We start from the raw sequence: 12,696 nt of genomic DNA, 5'->3' as shown, positions 1-12,696 counted from the left end.
TCGGGTGGCAGCCGATCAACGTAAGGAGCTGCGAGTAGCTGCGTAACGTAGTAGTGGCTCAAGAAGACTGCGCAGCAGTTAGCAACGGAAGAGCAGCTTGGCGCAGCTACAGCTGAAGATGGCTGGTGGAGGGACATCCGATTCGTCATAGATAGAACCTCGGTTGCAGCACTAGGCTCCGCGACTCCAAATCACAGAAAAAAGTGGCGACGGCGAATGTGAACAATGGAAAACGAGAAGAATGCAGCATGGGCGAGAATGCTGCAACACCGTACGAGAGCGATTGAGGCATCTTACAGGCTCGAGAGGTGGCGGCAGAATTACGATGAGCACCTCAATGGCGACGTTGCAAGTATCGAAGGTGGCGTGGTAACAGATTTAGGAATATGTGCACAGGACGATCCAAGAGATTGAGGAAGAGGTTGGCCGGTTAAAAAACAACAAAGCCGCTAAAGCAGATCAACTACCAAGCGAGCTTCTAAAATACGGTGGAGAAATACTGGTGAGAGCACTACACTGGGTCATTACCAAGATTTGGGAGGAGGAAGTATTACCGGAGGAATGGATGGAAGGTATCGTGTGTCCCATCTACAAAAAAAAGCGACAAGTTGGATTGCGGGAACTACCGCGCAATCACACTACTGAGTGTACGCCGTCTATCACCGATTGCAAGAGAGTTCGTGGGGCAATATCAGGCTGGATTTACGGGTGATCGCGCTACAACGGACCAGATGTTCGCCATTCGCCCAAGTGTTGCAGAAATGCCGCGAATACAAAGTGCCCACACATCACTTGTTCATCGATTTTAAATCGGCGTATGATACAACCGATCGAGACCAGCTATGGAGATTATCTGAGTGGTGCGAATAGAAGCGGTTTTATTTTTCAAGCTAGCTAACACACACCTACACATTCCCGATACACAGCTTGTAAACACGCCCGAGCGTTCAATTTTCTTGCAACCACCTCTCTCAGCGCGGTTGTCAAACACGCCGTCGCGACGGTCGCGACGCTGTTCGGAAATGGTAAACATGATCAATCCACCATTATTCCAATTTTGTTCTCATGTTAAAAGTTTATTATTTTCCATTCGCGATGGAAATTTTGATGGATAGTTGTTAAAAAATTAGCTAAAATAGGCTCAAAACAATGTTTATCCTTCTCCTCGCTTTCCAACGGCTTGACAGCGGCAAATGGAGATATCGTGACAACAGTTTCGATTACATCCGCAGCACCTAGATAACAATACTCTTCAATCAATCACACAGGTTCAACAAGGTTTAACATAACCTCAATCTTCAATGTTTGTCTCCCGATGTTTGGCTCCCGCTGAGAGAGCATATTGAGTCAGTCCACGACACTTAGGAGATTATGCACGAACACGGATTCCCGGATAAACTGCTACAATTGATTAAGACGACGATGAATCGAGTGATGTGCGTAGTTCGAGTATCAGTGATACTCTTGAGTCCCTTCCAATCTCGCAATAGAGTTAATAAACTATAGAGGACGAATGTCGCTGCTGTTCCCTTTGTTCTCGTTTGCAAACATGCCGGGTATCTATCTGTCAAACTGCATACTTTTTCGCTTTGACACTTATATCCCTCCCTATCTTCGCCAGCAAAAGATGTTGCGGCGGCGACGCCAGCGACATTCTTCCTCTATAGTTTATTACCTCTATTAATCTCGCAGAGGATTATGAATGAAACTGGAACTTTGAACTATTCTTGCATTCAAGTTCGATGTAATGTCGCAATAAGTTGAGTAGATGTCTGTGGTGAGCCAACGTGTATCGTTTTGAACATTTACACAGGATTCTGCGAAAAATTTGTACTAGCATAAACATTTGTTATCTGTGGTGTAATAAAGAGAGCGGGGATAAACACGAACGGAACGATTTTCACGAAGTCTGTTCAGCTGCTTGGTTTCGCCGATGATATTGATGTTATAGCTCGCAAATTTGAGACGATGGCGGAAACTTATATCCGAATAAAGGATAAAACTATGTGTTGCCAACAGTAGCTGCAACTAGATGTTTTGCTCGGGTATCTTGGCGCGGCGACGTCGTCCACGGTTACCATGCCAACGTGCGACTCGCGATCAAAGCATGCGAGCAGAAATTCAAATATGTGAAAATTTTCAACCGAACCAGACGCGTGCTTTCTGCTAGTGCTAATTGTAAAAACTAAATCATAGAGTTAAATTGTTAGATTAAATAAATTAATATTAGAAATTATTATAGAAAAAGTGTTTAATTGGTAGTTTTACTACTGAAAATCTTGGGGTATCGGTTTTGGAGCAGTTCAGGTGAGTGCTGACCGAGGCCCTCCTAAGTGGCCTTTCGGACTGCCGACTGAAATTTATATTGGCCCTTCTTCCCCGGCAGGTGAGTGCTGACCGAGGCCCTCCTAAGTGGCCTTTCGGACTGCCGACTGAAATTTATATTGGCCCTTCTTCCCCGGCAGGTGAGTGCTGACCGAGGCCCTCCTAAGTGGCCTTTCGGACTGCCGACTGAAATTTATATTGGCCCTTCTTCCCCGGCAGGTGAGTGCTGACCGAGGCCCTCCTAAGTGGCCTTTCGGACTGCCGACTGAAATTTATATTGGCCCTTCTTCCCCGGCAGGTGAGTGCTGACCGAGGCCCTCCTAAGTGGCCTTTCGGACTGCCGACTGAAATTTATATTGGCCCTTCTTCCCCGGCAGGTGAGTGCTGACCGAGGCCCTCCTAAGTGGCCTTTCGGACTGCCGACTGAAATTTATATTGGCCCTTCTTCCCCGGCAGGTGAGTGCTGACCGAGGCCCTCCTAAGTGGCCTTTCGGACTGCCGACTGAAATTTATATTGGCCCTTCTTCCCCGGCAGGTGAGTGCTGACCGAGGCCCTCCTAAGTGGCCTTTCGGACTGCCGACTGAAATTTATATTGGCCCTTCTTCCCCGGCAGGTGAGTGCTGACCGAGGCCCTCCTAAGTGGCCTTTCGGACTGCCGACTGAAATTTATATTGGCCCTTCTTCCCCGGCAGGTGAGTGCTGACCGAGGCCCTCCTAAGTGGCCTTTCGGACTGCCGACTGAAATTTATATTGGCCCTTCTTCCCCGGCAGGTGAGTGCTGACCGAGGCCCTCCTAAGTGGCCTTTCGGACTGCCGACTGAAATTTATATTGGTCCTTCGAATACCAGGCGCCGGTTTATATGGAGCAACAGTTGCGCCGCTCTGAAAGAGAAAATAAAGGTACAGTGCCCAAGCGTTTTGAGAATTTTTTAATAGGACTTCCGCGACCGTCGACCATGCTTCGCACACCTGTCAGTCAGCAGCAGCAGGCGAAATCGAATCAGCAAAATGTCCCAGCTCCGACCCCGAATGACGTGGAGAACAACTTTGTTCCTGGTTCCCGTGTATCGATCGGTGCTGCCCTATCCGGTAGGCGTTCGAACAAAAGCCGATCTTCCCGTATTAGCGAAACCGACAACCAACTGAAGGCCCTGTTGTTGGAGGAGCAGATCGAGGAGGATGAACTGAAGGCTTCAATCGAACGAGACAGGATCCTGGCTGAAAAACGATTAGCTGCCCTTCAGATTGAGCAAGACCTGGTGCTGAAGACGGAAGAGAGGAAGGCTGAGTTTCTCAGGCGAAAACGTGAGCGTGAACTCAAGAAGGAAGAACTGAAGGCTGGTTCAAGTTACGGCTCGAGCATCTGCAGTAGCAGGGGTAGCAACTCGAGTGCGTACACCAGTGTATCCCAACGTGTCACCCAATGGATCGCCGAGTCCGGAAATGTGGAACCAACGAACCCGAACGATCTGTGCCATGCAAACCTGGAACCATCAAATCACGTGGTTCGACAACCCCGTCGCGAGGCTGTAGCGAACAACCAGCGTGCTCCCGAGCCTGGAGTGAATGCGATCCTGTTCGAAGCGTTCAAGGCACTGCAAGGCAGAAACGTGAAGGATTTGCCACCATTTTCTGGCGACATCATGGAGTGGACGATTTTCGAGAACGAGTTCAACACGTCCACTGAGTGTGATGTCCTGTCTTTTCTGAAGATACTACTTCACAATATCCACATTTACACTACTTATTTATACTCTAATTCGGAGCAATATATTAAGGCTCACACTCGATTGTCAATCCTCTCGCTGACTGACTTGGTCATCTCTCACCCACTCACATCAGGATGCCACATCCTCCCCTTTCAAGAATGTGTGATTACACTAAAAACATATTTAATTTAACTGCAAAATTTGATTAAAACTAACTTGTGCATTGGTTTACTAGCAAGTCTGTAAGGTACCGTTTATTTAACAAATTGTTGGTTTAACAGTGTGCCAGTATGTATTTATATTCAGACAGGTAGACTGTTTAAGTATTGAGAGTTCATCTCATTATTTTTGTCATTCCTTACTTTAGTCCGATCACTTGAAGCCTATCCTCGCTTCTGCTCTCCCAATAGAGTTAATAAACTATAGAGGACGAATGTCGCTGCTGTTCCCTTTGTTCTCGTTTGCAAACATGCCGGGTATCTATCTGTCAAACTGCATACTTTTTCGCTTTGACACTTATATCCCTCCCTATCTTCGCCAGCAAAAGATGTTGCGGCGGCGACGCCAGCGACATTCTTCCTCTATAGTTTATTACCTCTATTGCTCTCCCCAAACAAAAGTAGAAAAAAAAAAGATTTCTATCATTCAATGGGGACGTTAACAAACCATAATTCAAAATATGCTATAAGGTTCCATTTTGATTTATCAGATTTCTTGCAGGCTCTATTGGAAATACATGTAATTTTTCAGAAGTTGTTGATTGTAGATTGAACTTAACTAATACTTTTAAGCCTAAATAGGGGTCTAAATATTTAATGTTATGAAAATTATCATAATACTAATGAAGACGCAAGCTTTATCGGACAGACTTCCTCCTCAATAAAGACATTTTTTTTTGCAATAGTAGATTTTTACGTTTGGTATTCGCTAGACCAAATGCAGCGTTAGGAATTTGGCCAATAATGAATGGTTGTAACTGTGAATCGTTTTAACTACCTTCTCGTTAGTTAGTATAGATTTTAAAATAACTCTGAACAACATTTTTAAAATGAAGGAATGTAAACTTATACCTGCAGTGCTCATTTATTTTGAATGCACATTTTCCATTCGTTGGCTACTGCATGTACATTGCACTTAAAATTCTCGTTTTTTCGTCCATTCAATCAAGTTGTTTGGTAAGAAGTTACTTGTGTACTTTTTCACAAACAAAAATTGCAATTCAATGGCATTGATAGTTACGTTCTCAGCCTTTGTATACCGGACTACTTAATCCTCTTGTGAGTATAATGAATCTGCTGCACATTGCATTTTTTTTTCACTGTACAATCCGAGTATTCTTTTGAAATCAAGTAAGAAGTAAGAAGCTAGTACTATTGACCAATCCAAATGCCTGTGTAGTAGTGATTTGTGTTCCAATTCCCCATGTTAAAAATTGTAACAACTTTTGTTTTTCAGTATATGCATAGGCTTGCCTTCGTGATTTTTTATATTAACCTTCCGTAACTCGCGCGGTTGACTACCTGCGTCAGCACCACGCTAATGCTGAGTACAAAAAGCGAGATTTTTTCAACGTGTTGTACAAAATACAACAGCGCGATCGCTCGAGGGTTAACTCAATGCTCATTGTACCTTTGACGCACTTGGGCTATTTCAAAAATATTTGTGGAATAGAGTATTACTACCTAGATTACTACTGCAGTAACACAACCTCATACAGAAATCGGAAACCTAACAAACTTCATACATCAGCCACACTAACGACCATTTTAGTTCCGCAAATCAAAACTTTCTCTTTTCAAAAGCTAACCAAAACAGCTTCGTACTGATTCGAACGGTTTATATCTGATTGTCTATTGTACTTAGCGAGGTACTCGGACCCCAGACCATACGGTCAGAGCAACGACCGCGCACAATGCGACTCCTTATTTGTCGAAACCAACAACATATATTCTCGGATTAACATGTTGACTGTGCCTGACTGAACCATACTGATAACGAGTTCCAAAGTTTGTGGTGGAACATTCATAACACATAAAATCCGTTATCGCGAGCTTCACATGCTTGCCCAACCTGCCCCTTTTTAAGCTAAAATCATATTTTTTTAGCACATACAATAATACCAATCACTGCGTAAAAGGATAGTTCGATACTGCCCCTCTTACCCTAATGAACCCCGAAAGAAAACCAAAACAAAGGAATTCCGACTTCTCTCCGATTGAACTCGCGTCCGCTGCAGTATGTGTATTTGCCACAGCTGTCAGAACTCACTGACCCACACTAGCACCATCACCACAAACGAATCGAGACTGTGCCTCTCACGCCCAAAAGCATCATACTTCACACGGTTTTCTACACCAACAAGCAGCAGCAACAGCGAAGAAGTTGCCACAACCTCAAACAGGTGCACTCCGCGACATCTCGCTCCTCGCTCGTAAGTAGTCCGAACAGACAAACCAAAGCCGAAATCAACCAAGTGCTTTGATTTTGACACTGCGATCAGAAAAATATTTATTGAACCTTGTGGTGCTGCTCCAGTGCGCTAGCCACCGCCTCCGCCTCCCGCGGGTCAACGGATATCGATGGCAGAGCAAGACAAAAAAACAAGTGTGGTAAACACACACAGCCATAGGTACAACGGAAAATGAACACTCCGTTCTATCAACACGTGACTGTTAGTGTTTGGTCAGTGCAGACAGATGTCAGGAAGTGTTTATCACTTCTGTTGTATTGAATCCAAACGTTGCGATTCCAAGAAATATTTTTTGTTTTTTTTTTGTTTTGTAATGTTAGACAAACTCTTTCCAGATCTAATTTTTATTCCATGAAAATAGGATATCGGGCGAGTATTTGAGTATAATTCGTGTTTCCTTTACTTGCTATATTTAATACATAGTGCCATATTACTGATATTTCACATTCATATTCATACAGTCGGAAATGCGCTTTACCCGACTCTTCCGTTGACCATTCTTGATTGACTACCCACCCATTGATCTCACAAATATTACCTTATATATTTTTTTTTTATTTTGTATAGAGCTTGAGCTGTGCTCGACTTCTGTTGGTCGTGGGCTTTACCCGACTCAACTCTGAAAATGCTTGGCAATGAGCTGAAACTCTGCTCAAGTAATGTCTTTTATTATATTATATTGGCCTCGAACTTTACTCGACTCAATACATGTGCGTCTGTTGGCCTTGGGCTTGACCCGACTCAACTTTGAACAACTTTCAATATGCTTGGTAATGAGCCGTACTCTACTCAAGCTTAATTTTTAGATTCATTGTATTGGCCTGGAGCTATACTCGGCTCAATACTCATGCTTTTGTTGGCCTTGGGCTTTACCCGACTCAACTTTTAGTATGCTTGGTAATGAGCCGTACTCTACTCAAGCTTTTTGTTTTTTTTTTTTTTTATATATTTATTGTATTGGTAGTGTGTACACATACACATCTATGTTGGCCTTGGGCTTTACCCGGCTCAACAATTATATATAATCAAACAAAAAAAAGTGCATTTTTATTTTTGCGAACATTTCTGGCAACCATGTTGCATGAACATGAACATGTTGCATGAACACCTTACCTTTTCTTGCAGGATTGCCATCTCTTGACACCGCTACTCACACCCGCAGATAATTTATTTTGGAGTTTAATTTTTCACTTTCCAAAACACTTTACAAATTGGCAATTTTCCAACTACAAAACATTACCATTGTCATGGCAGGATCGCCAATGTGATGTCCTGTCTTTTCTGAAGATACTACTTCACAATATCCACATTTACACTACTTATTTATACTCTAATTCGGAGCAATATATTAAGGCTCACACTCGATTGTCAATCCTCTCGCTGACTGACTTGGTCATCTCTCACCCACTCACATCAGGATGCCACACTGAGGAGTTCCAACTGACCGACCGTGATAACTTGAGACGGTTAAACAAGGCGTTACAAGGTAAGGCGCGAAAAACCGTGGAGTCATTGTTGTCTTCCCCGGACAACGTTACTCAGATTATGAGGATGCTGAAATCGAATTTCGGGCGCACGGAATGGGTCGTGGCCAATCGATTGGAAGCACTGAGGAACCTCGAAGTCGTAAGAGAAGGCAACATCGAGTCGTTTAGGACTTTCTACAATGCTGTAGTCGGTACTATGGTCGCAATGCAGAACGCAAAGGCAGATAATTATCTTCTCAACCCCGAACTCATATCACACCTGGCTGAAAAGTTGCCTGGATTCAGCAAACAGATGTGGGTTCGACACAAGGCAGCATTGATGAAGCAAGACATCGTAGTGGACTTCAACACTTTTGCTCGTTGGTTGGAGGATGAGATGGACAACCAGTTGGCAAGCCTCAATCCTGCGTTCGGCATCAAGAAACCGAGTTTCTCCGCAAAGCCAAAGCCGGTTGTATTCAACGTCAACAGTCGTGATGATGCAGCAGCAGCAGCAAAGCAGTGTCCACTATGCCTGGAGAGTTCGCATTTTAGTCTGGACAAGTGCGAAAAGTTCCACGCACTGTCTATAGCTCAGCGTCGGACCGCCGCAAAATCGTGTAAGGTGTGTTATATCTGCTTGAATTCTGACCACGCCAGGAAGAGCTGTAAATCCAAGAAAACGTGTTCCATCTGCGGTAAAAATCATCACGACCTGGTTCATATCGATGTTGTGCCACGAAACATCACGCCTGGCACTCCGAACGTGTGCAATGTGAATGGTAGGAACGTGAACACGCTGCTACGTGTAGGAAAAGTGAAGATCATGGGTCCGAATGGCGTCGAGGAAGTGTTTGCTCTGTTTGATGAAGGCTCTTCATTGTCGATGGTTGATGCCAACGTTGCTGCGCGGATTGGTCTGCAGGGACCGACATCTCCTGTGACTTACCGATGGACGAACGGTATTTCGCACAAGGAGGAACATTCAATGCTGCTATCTTTCGACATCTCTGGACCTTCGACTCAAGCAAAACGTTTTAGGGCAAATGGCATTCGCACTGTACAGAACCTCGATTTGCCACCAGTGAAGTTCGACATCGAGAAGGTGAAGCAGCTGTATCCAATGCTCGACGAAGATAAGCTGGTCGCAGTTCACGGTGCCAGACCGTGTATGCTCATCGGCTCAAACAATGTGGTTTGATTGTACCACTAAAAACAGTGCAATACTCGCTGTACGGTCTGCAGTTGACTCGTTGCCATCTAGGTTGGACCGTTCACGGTTCGATTGAACCGAGCGATGCAGCACCGGACTACTGTCATGCGTTACTGTGTTCCGAGGATGACGACGTTGAGCTGACGGATCTGGTGAAGCAGGTCTATAAGGTGGAAGATTTTGGGATAACCGGACAGTCTCCGAAGATGTCCGACGAGGACCAACGTGCAATCGATATTATGAACCGTACCATCACACGGCGTGGAGAACGCTTCGAAGTAGGCCAACTCTACAAGTATAACAATTTCTCGTTTCCGGATAGCAAACCCCATGCGTTGCGGCGGCTGCAGATTATCGAGAGGAAGATGGACTCCAATCCCGAGTTCGCAGAGAAGTATTGCAGCAAGATCGAAGATTACGTGAACAAGGGGTATGCTCGGCTGCTGGAACCTGGAGAGCTGGATGAAACGCCAAATACGTGGTACTTGCCACACTTCAGCGTCGAGTCTGGCGAAAAATTCCGCCTGGTTATGGACGCCAAGGCGAAATCGCACGGTTTCTCCCTCAATGACTTGCTGCTGAAAGGTCCTGACTTCGTTCCTGCTTTAATTGCCATACTGATGCGTGCTAGGAAGAAGAAGATTGCTTTCGTGGCGGACATAAAGGAGATGTTCCACCAAGTTCTCATCCGTAGAGTGGACCAGGACTCGCAGCGCTTCTTTTTTCGTGGAATGGATCGCTCGTCACCCCCTAACGTGTACATCATGATGGTCATGATATTCGGAGCAGTGTCTTCTCCCTCCGTGGCTCAATTCATCAAGAATTTCAATGCGAAGGAGTTGGAAGAAGAGTATCCAGGTGTGGAGCGAGCCGTAGTAGATCAGCACTATGTTGATGATTATTTTGATTGTGCTGACACCGAGGAAGAGGCGATCCAACTGGTACGACGCGTGGTCAAGACTCACGAACATGGTGGTTTCCGGTTGGTCAAATTTGCATCGAACAGTGAAGCCCTTTTGGACTCCCTGGACCCCACCTTGATTGCCGATCGAACGGAAAAGGAAACACGTGTGCTTGGTATTAGATGGGATCTCCGCTCCGACGAACTTGTATTTTCTCTGGATTTTCCGAAGCTGGTTGAGGAGTTTCGAACCGGCGAAAGTGTACCTACAAAACGACAGTTTTTGAAGTTCATGATGGGCATTTTTGATCCGTTGGGCTTGCTTAGTCCCATCACCATCCAGCTGAAAATTATTTTTCAAGAACTGTGGCGGTTGCAGTCCGGCTCGGATGACGAGATTCCAGATGGTTTGGTTCCAAGATGGAGGGAATGGTTGGAGCAAACTGCGATGCTTAACGAGGTTCGGCTGCCAAGGTACTATTTCCCAGAGATTCCGTTGTTCACTAATGCTGAGCTGCATGCCTTTTGTGACGCTAGTGATAAGGCCTTCGCTTGCGTCGTTTATATGGTTCATCGTCATGAAGACAGGTCGTATGTCGCCTTAGTCTACGCCAAGGCTAGGGTCGCTCCTCTCAAGAATTCGACAGTGCCACGTTTGGAGCTTCAGGGCTGCGTTCTTGCGAGTCAGATGGTGAAAACTCTTCAGGACGAAATGAAGATAGAGATCACGAAAGTGTATTTCTGGACCGACTCCAAAATTTGCTTGAGTTGGTTGAAGACAAGTCAGAAGCTTACTGCCTATGTTGGATCCCGCATTATGAAGATTAAGGAGAACGGACACAGTGTCGATATGTGGCATTGGGTACCATCGCAGTTGAACATTGCTGATCTGGCAACGAAGTCAAGCAAATTCGGCAGTATGCAAGAATGGCTCAAAGGTCCGGATTTCCTGCCACATGTCAGCACCCGCTGGCCGATCGACGCGCCGGTAGAACTGTCGCCTGCTGAGTTTGTGAATTTCCACGCCGAGCTGATCGTCGACACTTCCGTTGATTTGTTGTGTTGCACTGTATCTGAAGATTGCCTAATGGACCTTCCCGAGATCGAGCGATTCTCCGACTTCAACCGCCTAATCAGGTCAACAGCATATTACCTGAGGATGAGAAGGATATTAGTACTACCGAAAAATGAAAAACCAAAACGTTTAAATATCACTGTTCATGACATGAACGAAGCAAGGAATGCATGGTACAGGAAGATACAATCGGAGGTTTTTGGCGAAGAGTTGCGGAGTCTGAAGCAGACCGGTTTTGTGAAGAGCAGCAGTCGCTTGAAAAGTTATTCGCCGTTCATCCATAATGGAATCGTCCGTATGCGCGGACGTGTGCAAGACTGCAGCAAACCGTTTGATGTTAACAACCCGATAATTCTCCCCGATAATCATCCCTTCTCGAACCTACTGATTCGTATGTACCACGTCGCCAACGCTCATCAGGGTTTGGAAACGGTGATAAACAATATCAAAGAACGTCATCGTATTCTGAAGATCCGCTCACAGGTGAAGAAATTAACGATGTCCTGCATCAAGTGTCGAGAGCTTCGGGCCAAACCAACCGTCCCACAAATGGGAAATCTTCCCCCGGAGCGAACAACCCCGTTTGTGTTTCCGTTTTCAAACACCGGAATAGACTATTTCGGCCCGATGTCTGTTAAGGTGGGTCGTCGTGTCGAGAAAAGGTGGGTGGTTCTATTCACCTGCATGACTTCAAGGGCTGTCCATCTCGAGGTGGTACCATCGTTGGACACGAACAGTTGCATAATGGCAATCCGCTGCTGTATGTCCATCCGTGGGTTACCACAATGCATAATGACAGATAATGGGACAAATTTCACCGGTGCAGATCAAGAGCTCAAGAAACTGGTCAGAACACTGGATTCCCCACAGATCGAGGACACGTTGAGCGTGAGAGGTGTACAATGGAAGTTCATTCCGCCTGGCGCTCCGCATTTTGGAGGATGCTGGGAGCGATTAGTGCGCTCTGTCAAGAATGCTCTACGTGTGATGCTCCGAGAAAGACATCCGACGGACTTGGTGTTGCGAACTGCTCTTTGCGAAGTGATGAACACTGTCAACAACAGGCCGTTGACGCACGTTTCGGGCGATCCTCTTGATGCAGAACCATTAACTCCGAACATGCTGCTATTGGGAAGAAACAACTCGATACAGTTCGATCACGATTTCGACGAGCGGAATATGGATTGCCGGGCGGCCTACAAGAGTGCTCAAATTTACGCAGATCGTTTCTGGCGAAAATGGTTGTCATCCTACAGACCGGAGTTAATCAGAAGCCGCAAGTGGCCAGACAACCGAAGCTACCACGAGTATCATGTAGGCGACATTGTAATGATAGTGGATGAAAATTTACACCGAGGATGTTGGCCAAAAGGAATTGTAGACAAGGTTTTCAAGGGTCCAGATGGAAATGTTAGAACTGTGTCCGTCAAGACTTCAAAATCGTCGTTCACGAGGCCTGTTAGCAAGATTGTTTTACTTCAAGCGATCAACTCGTCTTTGGGCCCGGAGAATGTTGCCAACAGTAGCTGCAACTAG

General features: G+C 45.6%; 1 protein-coding gene across 1 annotated transcript; it reads left to right on the top strand.

Moving 5' to 3' along the window:
- The first annotated feature begins 3,282 nt into the window (after positions 1 to 3,282).
- On the top strand, positions 3,283 to 12,696 carry LOC134286985 (uncharacterized). Its single transcript, XM_062848702.1, has 4 exons — positions 3,283 to 4,015; positions 6,398 to 6,466; positions 7,923 to 9,140; positions 9,191 to 12,696. The coding sequence occupies exons 1-4, from the start codon at positions 3,283 to 3,285 to the stop codon at positions 12,694 to 12,696; spliced, it is 5,526 nt and encodes a 1,841-aa protein (XP_062704686.1).

Source organism: Aedes albopictus, chromosome 2 (assembly GCF_035046485.1).
Source record: "Aedes albopictus strain Foshan chromosome 2, AalbF5, whole genome shotgun sequence".
Lineage (NCBI taxonomy): Eukaryota > Metazoa > Arthropoda > Insecta > Diptera > Culicidae > Aedes > Aedes albopictus.
Note: the sequence above shows the minus strand (reverse complement) of the source record. Positions and strands in the feature narration are given on the sequence as shown.